Source organism: Prionailurus viverrinus, chromosome A3 (genome assembly GCF_022837055.1).
Source record: "Prionailurus viverrinus isolate Anna chromosome A3, UM_Priviv_1.0, whole genome shotgun sequence".
NCBI lineage: Eukaryota > Metazoa > Chordata > Mammalia > Carnivora > Felidae > Prionailurus > Prionailurus viverrinus.
The window spans coordinates 20,967,378-20,989,648 of NC_062563.1; the positions used below are offsets into that span (position 1 = coordinate 20,967,378).

The window sequence follows — 22,271 nt, forward strand, 5'->3', positions numbered from 1 at the left end:
GGTTAAATTTTAACTCTGAACTCATCAGGGTATTAACTGCATTTCCCAAGGTACACCCTGTAATGCCTCTACGCTCCCTGCAGACAGTGGTACAACCGAATACCAGACTCAGAATCTGAAAACCTGTGTTCATTGCCTTTATCAGCCTTGTGACCTAGAATACGCCACTTTACCTGAGCTTCAGTTTCTTTGCCTGTTTATTGGGAATAACAGCTGTCCAGCCACGACTTGGTTGCGAGGGTCAAAGCATATAGGAAATTCTCTCAATCTGCAAATGGTTTCAACCAGCACTATGTCTGTGTGAGGCTCGGGCCCGAGTTGTTTACAATCAGACGGGAACCGGTTGTCTGGCTGGCTTCACGGCCCAGATTAAGGCACGAATCCAGCAAATAACCTGGTGAGCATAAGGGAGGCCTGGTGCATGCATGAAAACCTGCAGGAACGCTCATGACCGGCTGCATCGGCAACGTGCCGACGTGGCAGACAACGCCCTCCCTTATTACAGATCTCTGCTGCTTTGACCAAATCAGAAGGAGGAAGCCACCTCTGAATTCTCTTCCTCTGGTCTGTCCACACAAATGAGACTGGACAAAAACAGGATTCCACAGCCATACCAATCCTGATTAGCAGGGTGTAGAAACCAGTTGCATCGCCTGCCACTGAACTAGGAATCTGGGATAATTGTCAGTGTCCTCTTCTGCCCCTACTCCAGGATATTAGATTGCTAAATCAATGTCAGTACACCCATCTGATGAAATGGGGCCCATGGGGCCACTAGAGTTATTATCAGGGATGAATCCGGGAATGCACACTAAGGCCGCCTTTGGCAGAGAAGCAAAGAACCAAGGTCCTTGTCTAAAGGGCTCAAGCTTTTTCTTTCAAGAAAAGACAAGCAGAGCACATGAAAAGACCTGCAGGTCCTGGCAAGTTCCCTCATTCAAACTATACGGCTAGTAACACCAACATTCCTATCCCTAAGGAAGGCATGACCCTGAAACTTATTTTAGGTCTTCTAACTTTTAAGTGGGTATTTTCTCTTAACAATCTGGGTCATCTACTTCTTCCCCACCCCAACACTATTAAAAAATTCTGCAGAAATTGCTGTTATGTGCATTTACTTGTGACACACTCCTAGGGTTAAAAAGAAAAGTGTCAGCGGGGAAAAATAACACTCAAGCCATCACCAAACACAAGTTGGTTGTATTTATTTAATCCTAAGAACACAGATACCCTGAAGAAGAGACAGACAATAAGAAAGTTTTTTCTAAACAGGATTTTGATAAGACCTAGTGTTCAAATCTCTAAAACAGAAGAGCACACAAATCTAAAAAAGCACAGCACCCATTTTATCTCTTACCTGAATGAACCTGAGAACCCCTAAACACTCTCTTTAAGAGATATCAATGTTAAAGTCGTGCAAAGAAATTGTACCCATAGTGTTTCGACCATAAAACCAACACCTGGTTTATACATGACAAGAACAGGATAAAAGCACATAAAATAATGTGCAGTTTATAGAATTCAGAGACGAGCAGGGGACCAAAGATCAGGTGAACAAACTGTAAAGCAGGGTGCTCGGTGGATCAGCACCACGCGCCTGATGGAACCAGGAGGCGCTGAACGCCGAGCAGTCACTGGTAGGAGGGATACAGCGCGGTGTCTCTCACAGCCAGGAGATTCACTGATGCTCTGGCAACGTTTCCGGAATGAAAACCGAGGTAGTTCTCAGCAAGGAATGTTCTCCTGGAGAGCATGGCCAGCATGTGGTTGAGCCGGGACCTGATACCAGCAAAGTGAAACTGGCGCTCTTGATTCAAGTTCCTAAAGGAGTCTCGCAAGCACAGATCCAAGTGGGGGGCGCCCCAGTACTTGGCGTGTCCAGCGGGGACAAAGTCAGGGGCTCTGCTGGACGTCTGGGAGCCCAGGGAGCTCGCCACAGAGCCCTGGGAAGACAGAGAGGAGGAAGACCTCAAACTGGGAGAACTGGACACAGACATCCTGGACACTGGTGACCCTTCTTTAGACTGGGTGCCCTGAGAAAAGAGAACATTCTCGTCCACGTCAGTCTGGGTGGTGGCCGACGTGGACCGAACCGCAGCTTGGGAGCTCGCGACCCTGGTGGTGACCGCGGTCTGGGTCCCGGCACATGCCGTGGTGACGCTGGCTTGTGTCCCCGCGTCGCTCGTGCTCACTGCTGGAACCTCCTCTCCTGGCTCCGTCTGGGTGGCCGCATTGGTCGTCCTCCTCCCGCCCTGTGGTCTGTCCTGGCAGCTGATGACATCGTCCTCATCGCCGACGGTGGAGGACTCGCAGTTCTGGTGCCTGGCCTCTGCCCTGCCCTCAGCGGGAGCCTCACACCCCAGCTCAGCCTTCTTGGGGGTGCTCGAGAGCCGGGACAGCCGCAGGCGCAGCAGGCCGCCCAACGTGAGCTCCTTAGACAGGGGTTTACTGTCCACTAGATGGTCAAACTTGCCGCTGATCTGGAAGTCAGACAGCAGCTTGGAGCTGATGGGCTTCGACTGTGCATACAGGATTCGGAACTCCAGATCAAAGTGTTCAACCACTTGGCCAGACAGAATGACCAAGTTACTGCTATTTAATTTGCCATCTGTCCACGTAAAACTTAAGGATTAAAAACAAACAAACAAAGAGAAGCTGGTAAGCATGAGCACTCTTAGTTTACTCACTGTCAAAATGAACAATAAAGCCTAGATATCCTGCTCCAGGAGTCACAACTCTGGTGACAGCATACCCACCATTCAGTGTAAATTCAACACCCCAACCCCATACATAACGTATGTATGCGGTAACAGAAAGAAAAAGGCCAACTGTTTAACCAACACACTGAGACTTAGACATCCACAGCCTCAGCGTTTCTACAAACTAGAAAGGGCTTCAAAAAGATTTAGGCAAGCACCCTGATTTTAGAAGTGATGAAACTAGCTAGTGATGTCCCAGCGGGAAGCTGGTCTAGACTGCAGACTAGACCCCAGGACGTAAGGACTGTTAGTGCAGTGCTCCTTACTACCTGCTCCCATGCTGCCATTTTCTTCCTTTCTTTTTTAAGATTTTTATTTATTTACTTTGAGAGAGAAAATGCAAGCAGGGGAAGGGCAGAGACAGAATGCGAAGCAGGGTCTGCACTGCCAGCACGGAGCCCAATGTGGGGCTTGAACTCAGGAACCGTGAGATCGTGACCTGAGCTGAAGTTGAAAGCTCAACCAAATGAGCCACCCAGGTGCCCCTTCTTTTTCTTTTCCTTTTTTTTTAATGTTTATTTATTTATTTTTGAGAGAGAAAGAGCAAACGGGGGAGGGGCAGAGAGAGAGGGAGGCAGAGGATTCGAAGTGGGTTCTGTGCTGACAGCGGCGAGCCTGACGCGAGGCTCCAACTCACAAACAGTGAGATCGTGACCTGAGCCAAAGTCAGACACTTAACCGAGCCACCCAGGTGCTGCCAGTGCTGCCATTTTCAATGGGGGACAGTAGCACATTCAGGGCTGATTAGTGGCCATGTGCCCTGCCTGTCAGGCATCCTTCTTCCTCTAGTAATAGAACCCCATCCACCCCAGCCTTCTTCTTAGGCACTTCCTGCAATCACAATGGGGTGGACATATGACCCAAGCTGACCAGAGTATCCCACCCACTTGGGTCGGGGACCTACCCAGGATGGGCACGTGACCTAGCTAGGACCAAGTAATTCTTCAAGGACTAATGCCAGTGCAGGCAGAAAGAAAGTCTCTCTCCTTGGGAGAGATACTAAAGGCTACGTAAATAAGCCTGGACCTTGCCTTCAAAGGGAGAGTGTGACTGAGAATAAAGATCAACTAGAAAAAAAGCAGGACCAGGGGACAATATTCTGATCAATGTATGCCCTCCAGGTCAAGTTGAACTGAAAACCAACTGCACCTTACTACACTCCCAAGTTATGGAACTCAATAAATTCTATTTTGCATAAAGTAGTTTGAGCTAGCTTTCTGCACTCCCGATCACCCCACTGATAAAGAAGTTTGTATCAGGAATAGGATGTTTTATGGGCACCTGGGTGGCTCAGTGGGTTAAGCATCCGACTTTAGCCCGACTTCAGCTCAGGTCGTGATCTCCCATCTGTGGGTTCGAGCCCCGTGTCAGGCTCTGGGCTGACAGCTCAGAGCCTGGAGCCTGCTTCGCATTCTGTAACTCCCTCTCTCTACCCCCCCCCCCCTCCGCTTACACTCCATCTCCCTCTCTCTCAAAAATAACTAATAAACATTAAATAAATTTTTAAAAAGGAATAGTATGTTTTAAATGAGAGATCATGAAACATAGTGTCAGCTCTGTCTCTACCTTGAGAACTGCCTTCAAAGCCCCAGAAGAAAGATTCTGAAAACCTTCAATGAGATCATGCAAACAAGACACCTATCCAACACCAGGAGTATGAAATACCGTCAACAAATAGAAGCTATAATCCTCGGGGCATCTGGGTGACTCAGTTGGTTAACCAGCTCTTGGGTTCATCTCAAGTCACGATCTCATGGTTTGTGAGTTCGAGCCCTGCATCAAGCTCCATGCGGACAATGCGGAGCCTGCTTGGGATTCTGTCTCCCTCTCTCTCTGCCCCTCCCCCCACTTAATCTCTCTGTCTCTCTGTCTCACTCACTCAAAATAAATAAATAGACTTAAAAAAAAAACAACCTATCATCATCATCATCCTCATTTGCAGAGGGTAATTTTTATATTTGATATTTCAGGATGGCCAAAAACCATTTGGGACTAAGTTTGTTTACGCAGATAAAGCTTGCTTCGGGTGAAAATCTAGTCTCCTCCTGTTATTTATAAACGTCTTATGAAAGGAAGTCTCGAGGAAGTGTGAATTTTGTTCTGAGCAATGATGGTACTGTCCGAAAAGAAAGGCACCAAGAGTTTCTTGATCTGACCCCCTCAGCTTCCACAACCTTTTGCACATCTGCCAGGGCTGACACAATCATCACTCGGGAATGCGCGTTTCTCCAAAAATGAGTTTTTCTTTTTTAAACTCAAGACATGCCTCACGCACACCGTCAGACGATCGAATGCACAGACACACTGCCATTGGAGCCACGTAAGTAAACACGGTGCATCTTAACTTCTGGAGATTCGTGAAAATCAATGATCCAATCATCTGCACCCTCTATTCGACGACACTCTACTGTAAGATACCACTGCCAAGTTAAGACTTCAAAGGTGGGGCTAGAAACCTGGATCAGTACTTTCTAGACTAAAGCACTAAGTTACAAGGCTTGACGGAAGGTGAAGGATTTAAGCATAAGGTAACAGCTTCGGCTCTGCCCTCCACACTGACGCTGAGACCTGTGATGACCCTTACCTGCAAGTGAACAGGGACAAGGGGCGGGGGGGACCAAGGAACAGGAATTGAGACTGCTCCTGTCACCGGTAACCCCAGTTTGGCCACCGCAGGCCTGGCAGGGGCTCCAGGCAAGTTTCAACATCCACGCCTTAGTTTCGTGGCCCCCCAGGGCAGGGGAGGTGACCCGCCCCCCAACCACCTCCTGCAAAAGGCCACTCGGACTGACATCCTCACACGCACAGATGCACACCTACCAGAACGCCCGGCCACGGAGGCTCACGTTGAGAGGAAAAGCAGCTTTTCCTTTATCCAGCATGCACCCACTGCAAAGTTCAGAGTCACAAGCACGGGCAGGCTAGAGACTTACCTATAGGAGCCTGTAGCCACGCGAATGCCATCAATCAGTGTGAACTTCTCGTGAACCTGCCCAACTATCTTAGTCCCCGACCTCGCATAGTAAGTGTTTCCGGTAATAGTCCGGACGGTCATCAGCTGTCGGCGGGGAATGGGGGAAAAAGAAACACACAGGCCAGTGAGCAAACGACAGAGGGCTTGATCTACAGTTCCCGAAAAGACGCACTAGGTGGCAAAGGAGCGGTCCCCCGTCCCCTTCGGTAACGGCACACACGCACACTAGCCAGCAGTTCTCGGAACTCGACGAATGTCACTTCACTTGGTCCATCTTCTCGTGTGCCCTGTTCTCACACGGACTTGTGAGACTCTTGGTTCACGGGTACATGTGCTCTCAAAGAAGAGCCACTCGTTCTTTGACAGGACAGAATCCAAGAAATGACATTGAAACAGAATGTGGGGGATAAAATCAGCAAAGAAAACACACTAATAATAAATAGCATTTTAACGAAGGCTTAAGGAAGCTAAGCTGATATTTCTCCTACTTTCTTATTTGACTGCATCAGTAATGACTAACAGCCCACCCTCACTTACCCCCATGCCATCCTCAGTATGGGGAACAGGACGAGCCTTCTCTAACACGGGACTTCTGAGGCTGGCACACATCACATGTGGCTTCACCAACAATGTCACATCTCCTACGAATTTATCAAAAAGGTACTCCGGTAATACGCTGGGGCCCCACAGTGCGTAATCATCCTTGTAAAATGACCCGCATAAATGTATATCCGATGGTATGTAAAACACTAAGACGATCTGCATTATTTGGAGCAAATCAGGACAGCGTCAGCTTTATGCCTTTAGAAACCTTACACAATTCAAATTAAATGCTTAAGATTTTTGTTTGATTCTCTCATTCATTCCATAAGCAAAGAAAGTCCCTACCGTGTGCTGAGCCTTGAGACAATAGGGGGATCAGGCATGTTCCTTACCTTTAGGGACTAAGGGAGAGAAAAGTAATGCGTGATTCAAAAAACAAGGTATGACATCATCCAGAGAAGTGAAAACCTACATCCACACAAAAACCTGTGCACAAATACAGCAACTTTATTCATCATAGTAAGAAACTGGAAACTATCCTAAAGTCCTTCAGCGGGTGAACAGTTCAACTGTGGCACAACCACACCACATGACACTCCTTAGCAGCAAAAAAGAACTAACAATTGATACAATAATTTGGATGGATCTCAAGCGCGTTATGCAGAATGAAAAAAAGCCAATCTCAATAGGTCATATACTATATGATTCCATTTATAGAACGTTCTCTAGATGACAAAATTATAGAGATGGGGAATAAATTACTGGTTTCCAGGGGTTAAAAACGAGGAGGAGGGCACAGAGAGGAGCATAGATGGGACCATAATGGGAGCAAGGAGATGGTTGTGGTGATAGAATAGTCCTGTATCCCGACAGTGGTGGGACAGTTCTGGATCCTGATGGCAGGGGGGGTTCCATAGGTGTACACATGTGATAAAATGGCATAGAACTGTCAACACATGTTGTGCCAACCCCAGATTCCAGGCTGTGATTTTGTACTAGAAGTCACATAGGATGTAACCATTGGGGAAACCGGGCGAGGGACACATGGAAACCTCTATGTATGACCTTTGCAACTTCTGTGAATCTGTTGTTCCCTTTTTATTTAAAAAAAAAAAAAAAAAAAGAATTGAGAGAGAGACGGAGCATGAGCGGGGAGGGGAGAGAGAGAAGGAGACACAGAATCCAAAGCAGGATCCAGGCTCTGAGCTGTCAGCAGAGCCCGACGCAAGGCTCGAACTCACAAACCACGAGATCATGACCTGAGCCGAAGTCGGACGCTTAACCGACTGAGCCACCCAGGCGCCCTGAACCTACTGTTCCTTTAAAATAAAAACATAAAACAAAACAAAAACACCATGGCATGACATAACATCACTTCCGTGGTCTTACCAAAACATGATCTGAATTTAGCCATGAGGAAGCATCAGACCAACCCAAATCCTACAGAAAACTGGCTAATGTTCTTCCAAGCACCAACACCCTAAAAGACAAAGACAGAGGAGCAGCTCCAAATGAGAAGACGCTAAGGAGATAGGACAACTCAATGCAAGATTCGGTCCTGGGTTGGATCCTGAATAAGAAAAAGGGCATTCGTGGAATGATCAGTGAGACTTAGAAGGTCTGTAGATTATGGTATTATATCAAATTTATTTTTCAATTTTGAAATTTGCACAGAGGTTTATAAGACGTTAACATTTAGATAATTTGGGCAGAGTATTCAGGAACTCCTTATATTATACCGCTAATTCCTTTGAGAATCCCACTATTTCAAAATAAAATTAAACAAACAAAGAAACTAGGACCTTCCATAGAGGTGCACCCGGAGCAAGGTGGGGCAGGGGGTTCCTGGAGGAGATACAGATTCCTGACCCAGGTTTCAAAGGATCCACATATAATAGCAAGCATTCAAAAATGTCACTGTGGGCACATTTAGGTGTAGTTTTCTGCATCTTTTCCGTCGGTGCTTACCCAAATGTCGTACAGGCCTCTGTGACTGCAGTCAAAGGGCTTTTGAGGGCCTACGCACAAACACATGACCAAGTGCCCACAGACAGGACACCCAGCGTCCAGAACTAGCCACAGAGCGAGGGCATGGCAGATGTCAGCCCCCACTGGGGGAGGGTACAGACTCACCAACAGACACGTCCTGGTGAGAGAAGCCGCCAGGGAAGACGGTGCTGCTCTAGGAAGAAGTCAAGGCACTACAAAAATTGGGGCGCCTGGCTGGCTCCGTCAGTACAGCATGCGACTCTTCATCTCAGGGTTATGAGTTCGAGCCCCGTGTTGGGTGCAGAGATTACTTAAAAAAAACTAAAATCTTAAAAAAAAAAGACACTACAAGAACTGCTGAGGCCAAAGGTACAGACTTCCTTTCGACTCCTCCTCGAGGCAACAACCAACACTGTGCAAGCGAGTCGGTAAATAATGCTGGATTCGATAACTGGATCGTCTCTAAGCCAATCTCACGATCAGAGCTGTGGCCAGAGCCACTCTGTGATTCTCCTGCTGCTGGCACACAGCCCTCGTTGCAGAGAGAGCCTCAGAGTCAAACAGCACATCTTCCATCGCTTCCCCTGGCTCTGTGTAAAAGCAGTCACAGGCTGAATGTCTGCTCAGGTGACAACGTGCTTTTCCACGCCTAACATGCATTTGCCTTGGGTCCCCCTGACCTCGTACTTTAACCGAGTGCGGGTCACACGGCTGGCTCATTTCATCCTGGCTCCAACCTCCGATTCTACCTCCACCAGGAATTTGCTTTGTAGCGGCTGTGATAAGTTAGCAACAACCTGATCCTCGGTTTCCCCATTCGGGAAAACGACCACCAAGAACTCTGTGGGGGAAGTCGAATAGCCAAATTTTGTAAACCAAATTACTTGACAACGGGGGGGGGAGGGGGGGGGGATGCGCTGATGTCCACTCTGCAAGCAGCCTATAGTACCGAAGCCCAATGCATTGTTCGGTTTGCTGACTGCTTTATTTCCAGCGCCTGGAACAGTTAAGTGGCTCAGAGAAGGTGCTCACATAGGTGATGAGCCAAGTGGATGAATTAAGTTCCAAAGCTCACAGCTCACATTAAGCTGCTTAATTGAAAAAGATGAAAAACAAATACGACGATGCTGCTTGCCTCTTTCTGCTACAGAGAACAAGCTGGCTGAGTTATGTAACCGTACATTTAAAGACTTCAGTTTGCATTACTGTCATGCTCAGAGCAAAGGACATGAAAAGCCTAATTTTACAGCAGCGAGAACAGAGAGGCAGCATGTGACAGTGATCAGGAACACGGGGCTGGAGGCAGGCCCACCGCGAGGGAGGCACACCCCCGCTCCTTTCCAGCAGCAGACCCCGGGCTCTCTGTGCCACCACGTCTGCGCTGAAACAGGTACTTACCCGGCAGGGCTGCGGTGAGGACGGAGTTGCCTAACACTTGTCAGGAGCCCAGGACAGTGCCAAGGACGGAGCAGGGGCTCCGTCAACGGTGGCCGGGCCGGCGCTACTGTCAAAAGCAGCGCCTCCAAGGCAGCCCCGTGCGGCCAACAGCCGACCTCCCGGCTGTTCAGGGGAGGCCAAGGTTTGAAACCTGGCTGTGTGGTTTCTTTTCTGTGAGATTTCAGACAAATGGCTTTGGCCACAGCCTCCGCTGCCTCTCGTGTCATGGGGATCCAACCCCCGCCCCACCCCGCACCATCATGTAGATCATGTAGGTTACAGATGCTCAGTCTTACTGCTGATTAAGGAGAAACTGGAAACATGGAACACAAACCTCCTCCTTTTCAGGATGCACTTTCAGGTCCATGCACATATCCAAAAACTGCGAGAGCAGAGCCTGGTCCAGGAGGATGTAGACGGCGACTCCCTGTTTCCGACATATTTCCTGTAGGTCCCTGAAGATGTCGATGTCCGTGAAAACATCCATCACCACCGCGATCACCTATGGCGTGAGGCAGAGGGAAGAGCAAGCCGTTGGCTCACGGGAACACCAGTTTACGGTGCACCGTCCAGACTCTGGAGCCCATCTCCGAGCCGGGAAAGGATCCCCACCCTACGGGATCCTTCCTCCCTTCTCCTTCTGCACTATCGGTTTGCCCCCAGCCGCAGACACCTCCTTCTCCAAAGACACTCAGGCCACATCTGGTTTGGCCCAGCTGACCCTCCCGATCGCCTCCTAGCCACTGTCCTCCACGCTTCCTCGGACCAGTCCTTTTTCCTCCCCGGCAGCACTCCATTCATGCCTGCTGCTCAATCTTCCACACTCGGCATCAGACTACAGTTCCGAGATGCCTCAGCCATGCGGCCCTAAGCAAATTACAGTCGTTCCCAAGGTCTGGTCCTGCGTCTGCAAAATAGGCATGTGGTCAGAACTGAGTGACTACGTTACATGAAGCACAAGGTACAAAACTCCCTCAAGTGTCTGTTCGCGGGTTCCCTTCGCCAGTCCAGACAGCTCACCACAGGGAGGCACCGCTCCAGCCGCCAAGCCTCTCATGACACCCTTTGCAAGTTTAAGAGTGGGGCCCTCAGCGAAATCCCTCCAAGGATGTGGGGTGTCAGAATGTGCAGGCTCAGTACAAGTCCCTGCACACCAAGCCAGAGCTGAGGCCCCGAGCTAAGGCCACGGCTCCCTGGGCCACGGTTTGCAGCAGCCTGGGCCGGAAGGGGGTCTCCCTCCTCCTCACTTCAACAGTGAAAACTAGTGTCTCTTAGGACCACATTAACTCCTTTTCGAACATTAAGGTAATTTATTTATGGGTCTCACTTCCTCTATGGGGACGGAGGCCCTGGAATGGGATAGACTCATCTCTGTGACCCTAGAGGACTCAAGACGGTACCCGACAGTCATGACCCCTCAAGGACGTGGGTGTTCAAGAAGCAAACGGAGACAAACAGGAGATCCCGTGCTCTGTCTCCAACACCCCAAGTCTCGCCTACCAGGAGGCGACCTTGGAGAGACCTTGAAAGGCCAGCTCCTGGTAAGTCACTGCTATGAGGAGTCTGGGAAGATCCATTTCTCTCTGGCTACTTATCCCCGCCCCCCACCCCCAGTGTTGATGAAGCCCCAGCTGTCGAGCTATTCCCCGGGGAAGGGTTTGCCTCAACCCCCCCAGACACGTGATTTTTCTGAACTGGTGCACCTCGAGAAGTTCACGGCCTCCCACGTGCTTTTATGCATCTTATTTGGAGTTGTATCCACCCCCAGGTCACACAGCATCGTAGGCAAAAGGCAGAGAGGCCTGGTCACAGATGTCAGCTCTGCAGCTCACCACCGTGTGACCCGAGGCATGCTGCGGAGCCTCAGTTTCCTTCTCTGGAAGAGATGGACAGTAACAGCATCTACATAAGGGGCTGCTGTCAGGATTGCAGGGGACAAAGACAGAAAGGGCCTAGCTCGGGCATGAAACGGGCGTTCCATTTTGCGGCCGGCACGCCTCTTCAGAGTCTATGGCGGGCCGAAGCCTGGGCCAGGCAGAAAAGACAGCTCTACAGAATGTGACAGACACCGGACTTGTCCTCAAAAGGAAGACACGCACGCAGGGGGGCCGAATGATACACACCGGACGAGGCAATCACATCACGGGAACTTGGAGGTAGGCAGGAGACGGTCAAGCTGCGGTAGACGCGCTCCAGGCACTCAAATGTTTACAAGAGCAGAGAAGGATTCCTGGCGGGGAGGGCCTTTGAGCTGAGTCACGAAGAAGGGCGCAGTCTTGACAGGGGAGAAGTGATGGGGAGGGTCTTGAAGCCACGTGGCGGCAGAAGAGACAGGGAATGATGGGGCAGGGGCCAGTGTGGCCGGAACGGAGAGTGTGCGTGACGGGGAGCAGCGGGACAGGACTGAGAGACAGACGGGTGAGCCAGGCGGTGAAACCAGGCGGTGACACCTCCACAGAGGTTTTGAACACACTCGTGTAGGAATGAGTGCAGCGCTCACGAGAGAAAGCTGGAGGAAGACACATCCAGGGTCCGTCCCTGTCCTCAAGAAACCCAGGCCAATGGGGGCAGAGGCGGCGCATGGACGTGCACCCAGACTCCCCGTGGGAGGGACAGAAAACCCTGCCCAGCTGGCTGGCTTAGAGAGGGCTGGAGGGTTGCTGGAGGCAGGGACCCAGGAGCAGGGCCTGCCAAACTGGGCTTTGATTCACCACTGAACCAAACAATACAAACGCCACCTTTGTTAGGTGGTGAGTAAGTCTCTAATTTGTTATTGGTTTCACTAGTTGGTGTTAAAGCCCCAGCCTTTCCTGTGGGTGTTGAAAATAACTGGATCTGAACGCGAGGTGTTAAGAAGGTGGGTGCAAGTGCTTCCCTCCCTAACTTCCCCCTGTACCCAACATCCCCTCCCTCTCTTACTAGAGCGGGACTCTTGAAAGGTTTGTGACGGAGGCACAGCCCTGCGCAGGAAAGCAAGGAGCACAAAGACCTTCCCTCCTTCAAGACCCTACCCCGCTTTCCTGTACTCTCCCCACTCCAGCCCCGTGCAACCAAGTCCTGCAGACTCAACGAGACCTGGGGCTTCTCCAATCTCTCAAGGGACAGTCTCCTCACTGAGCTCAGCAATGGCCTGGACTCATTCGCTGGCCAGCCAAGTGTCTGCTTTCCAAGGCCGGACCCGTCTCCCAGGTGCTGGGGCTCCTGCTACAGGTCTCCGGGCCCTGCAAGGATGCCCAGACTTGGAACCGGTCCCTGCTGTCACTCCCTGAGATATCATGCGGGATGGACAAAGGAGAGACGCATCTGGAAAGCGGGCATCCTGTGCCCATCAAGCCCCCACACGGCCACTGTGGGCACTGCCTACCCCAGCTTGTGCTGCAAAGAGCCTGCCCGATCTCTAAGGGCTAGAAAGCTCTGCAAGAGGTGACTTTTGAGAGTCTATTCCAGGTCAACCCCCATCTGCAACTCTGTGCAAATCAGTCATTACAGGAGGAAACATCTAGCCTCCAGAAGCCCAGCTGGCTTCTGGCCAGCCCGGTACCCCATAGTTCCTGCACACCTCCAGCCACATCTAGAGCAGCCGTGACTGTGTCAAGCCCCACACCATCCTCACAGGTGCCCCCCACCACCGCCACAGTCACTGCAACTACTCCTTGATGATTTAAACCAAGGGACCGAATGACACACACAGTTACACAGTAGCAACCACTGCACTATTGTGTATTGGGGACAAGCAGAGACTCTACTCACGTTCATTTTTTACGTGACCTAGGAGCTTTTCCATTTGCTTTCTTGCACAAAAGCTCTAAAGAGAGATCTAGAGATTTCAAAACACCAGTAATTGTTATCTCTGATTTACGGATAAGGAAAATAAAGCTTGGAGGGGCTAGGTGACTCATTCGTAGGGATATTCTTAAACAAATGCAGGAGCTGGTGTCTCAACCCCGGCCTGAGCGACTCTAGAGCCACCTATTAGAAGAGGGTTAAATATTATTCCAAACAAGCCTGAGGTTCAGTGTTCAAGGGACAGAGCTTGGAATACATCCTGAAGGGACCAGTGGAATATTTCGCAAAGGACATGGGATGGAGCCCGTCAGAGGATGATTACTAATAACACGAAACAGCTCACAGAACGAACGTTCAGGAAGTTTGGAGTGCCGTAGCACATGGGCACCTTCTCTCTGCAGGTGGTCCCGCCGACTAACCCAGAACGGACTAAATCGGGAAACCTTGGGAGCACAGGCCGTAGAGGTGGACCTGATGCGGAAGCCAGCTCCTCCGCTTTCGAACACCCCGTGCCCGCTGGCGCGGTACCTAAGTGTCGCTGCCTCCTGTCGCCTGCAAATACTACTGCCGATCCAGTAGTGGCTGCAGTGGGTTCAGTCCAGAGAGGGCACCCGACGGCTCCTGGCACACAGGAAGCCCTCACAAGGCAGCCTGTGTGTCTTAGCCCCAAGTCCGCCACGGTCTCCCTCCCTTCCCGCCCACAGCCACAAAGCAAGGACACGTGTGCAACACGCTTGGAATTCTGCCAGAGGTCTGCGCACATTCAATGATGCGTCAACCTGCCCGGGGGGGGGGGGGGGGGGTGGTTGGCCAGTGCCAGCCCAGCAACTGGATTCTTCGCACGGACCACATGGCTCTCAAACCCATTTCCTCCAGGTCCCCCGTGCTCTCCCACCTACTCTTCTGGAGATGGTCTCGCTCAAAAACAAGAGACCTCTTTTGTCCCCATTCATTACAGGTTTTAAATAGAACAGAAACGATCTCCTTGAAATGTCTTAAAAAAATTTTAAGTTAACTTGGCATTATCTTCCGGATTTAGAAACAAAGCAAATGTCCACAGTTAATCCTAATCTTGCCTGTGTGAGTTGGTTTCTCTCGGTTTCATGGGCTGTCAGTGTACGATTAACCATTTAAGTGCCGGACTAAGGTGCTGGCGTGGCCTCCGTCCGCAGCCTGGCACAGCGGCTCTCCCGGGAGGCGGGAAGGCGCGCCAACAGCTCGCGGGCCACGGTGGCAGCCACATGGCTGCTGTCGTGTTCCAGCGTGAAGTACGCATGCCTGCTGGGCTTTCAGAAAGAAAAAGAAAAGCATCCAGAGGGGCTTGGGGGACTTAGGGGGCTATCATTCTGAGTTATTGATAATTACGTAAAACATTTACCTGGCTCCGACGTCCGATTTACAAAACAGGTGCTTTCAGAGACACCTAGCTTCCGTCCTTGTCCCTTCCCTTTTTCTCCTTTCCCTTCCTCCTTCTGCATTACAATCATTTCAATCCATTTTTGGTTCCTCTTCCATTTTCTTGAATATAAAGAAATCTGCCTTAGGCCCATGTATGTACATACTTGTTTGCTATAAACAAGAATGTGTATTATGTACGTGTGTGTGTGTGTGTGTGTGTGTGTGTTCACATCCCCCTGTAGATTACAAGGCAGAATGTGATGCACGCTGTTCTAGAGCAGTGCTCATCAATGCAAGCTTCTGAGAGGAAGGAAAACGTGCTAGGTCTGTGCCATCCACACAGCAGCCGCTAGCCACCAGTGGAGACTGAACACCTGAAATGTAGCTCGTGAGGCAGAGGAACTGAGTTTTTCACATTTCATTTGAATGCATATAAATTGAAATTGCCACTGGTGGCTAACGGTGACTTCACTGGTCGGTGCGGCCCTAGACACTTAGTCACTGCTTTCTCAGAGCCTCAGAGGACTCCACTCTGGGGACGCATCCGTTCTACTGAAGGACATCTCAGCTCCCCCAGCCTCTCGCTATGGTAAGTAGTGCCGCAAACAGCCTGCTACACGAGTCTATGCGTGTTTTTGCCAGTGTTATCGTTGGGACAGACACACGCACGTGGAGTTGCTAGGCTGATGCGTAAATACAACTGAAGTGTTGCCCCATATGGCCAAATTCCCCTCCAGAGGCTACATCGTTTGCATCAGTGTCTTTAGAAAGCCCGCATACCCAGTACTTTTTTGGCGAGCAAACGGATCCTGTATCTGTAAAGGAATCCGGATAATCCTGTATCTGTAAAGGAATCCGGACGATCCTGTGGCTTCCCTGCTGCCTGATGGACGCCAGCTGGAAACAGTGAAGGAAGGAACAGGCCGACAGAGAAGGTGGCTACAGGACCGGGAGCAGGAGGGAGTGGGAGTGGCTGTTCCCCGGGGGCAGAGCTTCAGTCAGGGAACACGAAACCATTCTGCGGACAGATGGTGGAGACGGATACACGATGTGAATGTGCTCAAGGCCAGTTAATGGTTAAAATGGCAAATCGAGGGGCGCCTGGGTGGCGCAGTCGGTTAAGCGTCCGACTTCAGCCAGGTCACGATCTCGCGGTCCGGGAGTTCGAGCCCCGCGTCAGGCTCTGGGCTGATGGCTCGGAGCCTGGAGCCTGTTTCCGATTCTGTGTCTCCCTCTGCCTCTGCCCCTCCCCCGTTCATGCTCTGTCTCTCTCTGTCCCAAAAATAAATAAACGTTGAAAAAAAATAAATAAATAAAATAAAATGGCAAATCGACTTGCGTGTATTTTACTGTAATTTAAAAAAAAAAAAAAAAAGAGGGGCACCTGGGCGACTCAGTCAGTTAAGTGTCTGACTCTTGATCTCAACTCAGGTCTTGATCTCAGGGTCACGAGTTCAAGCCCCACACTGGGCTCCACACTGGGCGTGGAGCCTACTTGAAAAAATATAAAATAAAAAATAGGGGCACCTGGGCGGCCTAATGGGTTAAGCTGACTTTTGGTTTCCACTCAGGTCGGATCTCACAGTTCGTGAGTTTGAGCCCCACATTGGGCTGTGCACTGACAGTGCAGAGCCTGCTTGGGAATCTCTCTCTCCCTCTCTCTCTCTTCCTCCTCCTCCTCCTCCCCTGCTCATGCTCTCTCTCTCTCTCTCAAAATAAGTAAACTTAAAAAAAATAAAAAATAAATAAAAAGAAAGAAAGAAATGAAGTGGCTAACAATTCCAAACTCCTTCACCTGACTCATAAAACCAAAAGGAAGAGATAAAAAGCAGCCACCCTGTCTGGTGAGGCACAGCCTAAAAGTTGTGCATCAGACAGGCTTTCTAGGCCAGCGCTTCTCAATTTTCTTCCCCAGGGGACATCTGGCAATTTCTTTAAATTGTGGTAAAATAGATAATAAACCTGCCATCTTCATCATTTTCAAGTGTATTTTCAGCGGCATGAATTACGTTCACCGCGTTGTGCGATCATCACCACTATCTGTTTCCAAGAGGTTTTCATCACCCCAAATAGAAACTCTATAACCTTTAAGCGATAGCTCCCTATCCTCCCCAACCCCTCTCGGGAGACTTTTTTGAACATCATGACTCTTGGCCGAGGATGGTGTTTCTGGCGTCTGGTGGGCGGGGCCCGGGGAGGCTGCTGGGCACCCAAGGCACAGGACAGCCCTCCAAGACAGAGCGTGATCTGGTCCAAAACATCCACGGCAGAGTGATGCTGAGAAAGCCCGCCCCGGGGCTGACTGGGGCATCCGGAGCAGGAACTGATCACTGCACAGATTCTACTGAAACCCAGAGGAGCGTTAAACAAGATCAGGAGCACCTTAGTTCTCTTGATGCATCCACATGCACATCAGGGGCCTCGGCCAGATTTCTCCGCAGCCACTCCTGGCAGGACTCTTCGTCAACACAGTGACGCTTCTCCCAATGCTCAGGTTATCAAATGGATGCCCCAGGGCGCGTCATAGCGCAGGTATCTCTCTGGAACACGGGCAGCTGGTAAGAAGGATGCCTGAGGAGTGTGGAACCTCCAGAATGGGCTCTGCCCATGAACTCCCATTCAAAACCCAGAGATACCCCAAGGGCCAGCACAAAAACCCATCACCAGTGAGGGCACGCAGCACGTCCAGGGAAGGTCTCCACTCCCACCGGACCCCTGGGGAGGCGGGGCCCAGCCACACGCTGATTCACAGGGCAGCAGAGGCAAAGAGAAAAATGACTCCTCGACAAATTCAGTAATGTAGGGAAAGACTCCAGAGTAGGTGTGTCAGGGAAAAATCCTGTTCGGTTCAAAATTATTCTAGAATTCCCTCGGGAAGCCAACATCTTGGCTCTCGGGTCCAAAGCAGTATTTCCTCCAGCTTTGGTGGAGCTCGACCAGGTCAGCAGTCAGCCTGCATTCAGAAGCCAGGCCGCACATACATCATGTGTGTTTTCAACGCCGTCCCTCACTCACGAGGCAGGATGCCCACGCTTTGAAAGGCGCTCAGAAACTGAGCCAGCGGAGGGCCTGACAGACTCACAGCCCCAGTCACACCTACTCTGGGACAAGAACTCGCTGGAAAGGCAGGCGGAATCGCTCAGACCATTTTGTCACTTCTGCCCCGCCTCTCCTCTCCCGGCCAACCGCACCAGACACCCTGCATGCGGCCCAGGTCCCAGGTGAGGATGAAACCTGTCCGAAAACCCTCCATCCAGGCTGCGAAGCTAGGATCAGACACCTCCATTTCCCAGGTGACCCCGGTTTCTTGGGCCTGTATCCTGACCACTCCAATCTTCCCGAAACGGACAGGAAGTATTCGTCCCGTCCTAGTCATTTTCCTGTTTATAGGCTATGCAAGGAGGAAATAAAAAGTCCCAATCTTCAGAAACTGTTAAAAACCTTCAGCCTGTCGCTGAAAACTGCCAAGGTGCCAATCCTCCCTCATGCCAGGGAATCCACGGGAAGCAGAGATTGCGAGCATGGGCTTGGAAGCTAGGCAGACGGGCTACCTCTGTGATCTTGGGCAAGTTACTTAACCTCTCTGGGCCTGGTCTTTTCTTACCTGTGGCCTCCTCCTAACAGTGGGAGGGTTCAATGGGAGACTCCAGGTAAAGGGTGCAGCACAGAAATTGACCCACTGCAGGGGCTCAAGCATACCATCAGGACACAGATGCGTAAGAGCTTTTCATCTCATCCTGAGACAGCCCGGGACCGGCACCGTCAGCGTCCTTGCTGTCACAGGGACTGAACTTCAAAGGACGCAGCCAGAGTGACGCAGCCACTCCTGTGCACACAAGGCGCAACTCTACCCCGAGCCGCAGCTCTGGTGGGGCCACCCGGTGAGCTCCCTATGATATCACCCCCATAAGGCCCTGTCCACCTGAGGACGGAGACAGAGCCTTATCCTTACACGGCACCAGGCCGAGCGCTGGGGCTGTCGGGGGCTGAGGGCCGCCGTACTTCAGTTGGGAGTCCTGGCTCTGTCTTTCCCCAGCTATGTGACCTCGGGGCAACTTAACTTCTCTGTGCCTCAGCTCCATCACCTGCGGAGTGGGGATAACCGCACCTACCTCGGGACTACCTGCTTCGCAGAGCATTATCGTATTCTTTAAAGTAAAGGGGATGAGGCCTCAAGGTCAGCATGTCTCAAATCCAACCCATCTCCGGGTCCCCACTCTCGGCCTTGTTCTTCCTCCTAATTTGGTAGCTTCACTGCCCACCAAGCTAAAAAAAAAAAAACCTCTGTCCTCCCCAACCCTGCCTCTCCCGTGTTCTCCTTGGCCTTGCTCATTCTCCTGTTCCCTCCCAGGCCAACGAATGACCGAGTCCTGCCATTAAAACTTCCCCTGCCCAACTCCCCAGCACTGCCTTAGCACACACCCTCTTCTGGTCGCTAGATCCCTATGGCATCCTCCTTACAAGCACCCCACACACCAGCCTCGGCCCTCTCTAACCCGGGCTCCCTTGTGCTCCCACCAGAATGACTGCTCAGGAATGCCAATTTGATCATGCTCCTCCTTCAAAACCTTCAATGGCTCCCCAGTGCTCTTTAGCGGGCAAAGCACGGCTCCAGCCTCCCCTTCAGCCTCCTCTTCTACCACTAACCCTGCCTACTCGTTGTTCAAGCTGTGAGGAACTTGGTTGCCTCCAAACATGCCACGTTCTTTCACACTTCTGGGCCAGTCTCTACCCTCTGGCCTGGCAAGTCCCACGCATTCTCCTGGACCCAGATCCAAGGTCACCACCTCTCCTGAGGCTTGCTTTCTTTCTTCCTCCAATGTCTCTATCTGTAGCAACCTCCCCACCCATTCCACCAGCAGACTGTCAACGCTCAAGTGTCCGGCAAGCATCATGCCCTTCACCTGTGGCCCCTAGCCCCTGGCACAGCATCCAATACGTGGTAGGTGCCAAATGAGCGAGCAATCTGGCATCCGGCAGAGACACTGAAAATATTAATCCGATCTAAAGGTAATGTACCACCTTTCACCATTAAAATCACCCAGGTTCCAAATACAGCATCTCAAAGATGTGAGTGTGTGGCTGGACTGGGGCACAGAACAGGGCAGGACATTCTACCCTGGAATGCCAGTATTACAGAATGCCCCCAGGACAAAAGGGTGGCTGAGGGCCAGCCTCGAGCCCCTTCTAAGGCCAGCACATGAGTCGACAGGCAGCTTTCCCTCTGGCCTTAGCTCCAGAATCCCTTCACTACCACTAAGAAGTGGAGCTGGGCAAGAGGTTAGGGCAATTCTCCTCTCTTTCACGGAGACCTATTCGTTGCTTTTTCTCAAGTTGCAAGTGCCCAAATTCCCTCCTGGAGGCAAGCCTGGAAATGCACCCCACCATCAGGCCTTTTTCCATCCTCTTACTCTCCTCGAGTGTCTGCTCCCTCAAAAGGACCGTCAGCACACCCAAAGCACTGCACGGCTGATACCAGCATAGCTGGAGCCTGCACCTACTCCCCCAAAAGCAAAGCCCTAGCCCACACTACCCTCTACCCACTGCAACCCCACCAGCAGGAAAGGAACAGGCAGCATCAAGAACACTGGTGAGAATCCGGGCTTGTTCCTGGGCTTGACTGTCTCCGCCAGAATGATGCAGATATCATAAGCCACAGACACACTCAGGTACCAGCCCTCCTGAGTCTAACCATGGCCTGGGGTTTCACCTGCCATGTTCCTGGCACGGGTGGCCGCTAGGAAGATGGGCACTATGCCAGTCAGCAAGCAAGGTGGCAGCTAACTACGGCTCTAGACTAAGGCAGCTAACTACGGCTCCGACCCCACTCACCTGGTGCTACGTTCTCGCAGACCCCTAGGTACCCAGCACCCTGCTGCAGTCGAGATTTCCCACCCCACCCATTCTAAGAGTCAAGACAACAGCACCAAAACCCACTGGGAAGAGAGATGACCCAAAGCAGGGGTATCTGCCCGTCTCATTCACAGAAAGAGCAATTTCCTGGGGCGCCCTAGGTGGCTCAGGAGGTTGGGTGTCTGACTTCCGCTCAGGTCCATGATCTCCCGGTCGGAGGGTTCCAGCACCATCAGGCTCTGTGCCGGCAGCTCAGAGCCGGCGCAGCCTGCTTGGATTCTGTTGTCTCCCTCTCTCTCTGCCCCTCCCCCAACTCGCTGTCGCTGTCTCTCTCTCTCTCTCTCTCACACACACACACACACACACACAAATAAGCATTAAAAAGAGAGAGAGAGAGAGAGCAATTTCTCTGGTCAATGGCAGGACGGAAAGAGGCAGGATTCTCAGTTTACCACTGGAATGTATTGGCTTTCTACAAGATAAGACACGCGGCGGTGACTAGCAATTAACAGACTCCTAAGCCCCAAAGTTGTCGCTGGGTACAATCTTTCTGGAATTTTTCCCTAGGTAACGCACTTACTTCTTAGGAGATGGGATCCAGTGTTGGCTGGCAGCCAGGAAAATTAGCACTCTCGTTTGCTTTTAACTAAAATGTGGAACTAGAAGTATTTCTGGTCCCCTCCCCCAGGGGATGTGAATGTCAGGAGTTGGACCTCGGCCACAATGCTCCTCCTTGAGGACTGCAGCTTCCCCCCACGTCCCTGACACAACGAGCGGCCGAGTGATCAGTGATCCGAGCGAAGCCACGCAGAAGGGGCGAGTCGGGGGCCCCCGGGACCACCCGGCCCCGCGCTCCATTCTTCCGAGGGCCTCCCGTCCGCCCCGGGCCCCGAGGCGGGGCGCTCACCTCCCGCGCGGAGCGGAGCTGCTGGCGCAGCGCGTCCTTGCAGCCGTAGGGGCCGCCGGCGCCCGCGCCGCGGGGCTGGAAGTGCGCCTCGACGCGCGTGGCGCCGCGGTAGGCGCCCTGGTAGAAGGCGGGCCAGCCGAGCTCCAGCAGCGGCGGCTCCAGGTCCGACTGCTCGGGGAAGTAGGTGCCGGACGAGCAGTCGTGCGACGAGCCGAAGGAGTCCTCGGCCCCTGCCGCCGCGCCCTCCTGACCGGGCCTCTGGGCCGCCCGCAGGATGGCGCGCACCTCGTCCGGGTTCAGGAAGCGGCCCAGGCGCTCTCTTCGCAGGAAGGCCTCGAAGGCACAGGGGCCGCCCGCCACCAGCTCCTCGAGCGCCAGGCGCCGTGCCTCGCTGTACAGTTCGGCCGGGTTGGGCGGCCCGCACGGCGACAGGCAGGCGGCGAGCAGCTCGTCCGGACCCTCGAGGCGCAGAGCCATTGCGAAGTCCGGACAGAACAGGACCGCTGCAGAGTCGGCGAAGCGCGGGCGTGCCGGCAGCTTTATACGCACCTTTGAATCTAACCGGCCCGCGTCCCGGCCCTCTCATTGGCTGCCACCTCTAACGGCGGAATCCAGGCGCTGCGAA

At 52.0% G+C, this 22,271-nt stretch overlaps 1 protein-coding gene and 1 long non-coding RNA gene across 2 annotated transcripts; both read right to left on the reverse strand.

Moving 5' to 3' along the window:
• Positions 1-1,190: 1,190 nt before the first annotated feature.
• FAM83D (family with sequence similarity 83 member D) lies at positions 1,191-22,156 on the reverse strand. Its single transcript, XM_047852580.1, has 4 exons — positions 21,647-22,156; positions 10,037-10,204; positions 5,693-5,817; positions 1,191-2,622 (listed from the first exon to the last, which is right to left on the reverse strand). Exons 1-4 carry the CDS (start codon positions 22,121-22,123, stop codon positions 1,632-1,634), a joined length of 1,761 nt encoding a protein of 586 aa, XP_047708536.1. The 5' UTR covers positions 22,124-22,156; the 3' UTR covers positions 1,191-1,631.
• On the reverse strand, positions 10,262-15,980 carry LOC125162040 (uncharacterized). The gene is made up of 3 exons (XR_007150870.1): positions 15,667-15,980; positions 14,867-15,006; positions 10,262-10,609 (listed from the first exon to the last, which is right to left on the reverse strand). It is a non-coding gene; the product is annotated as an uncharacterized LOC125162040 (long non-coding RNA).
• Positions 22,157-22,271: the final 115 nt, after the last annotated feature.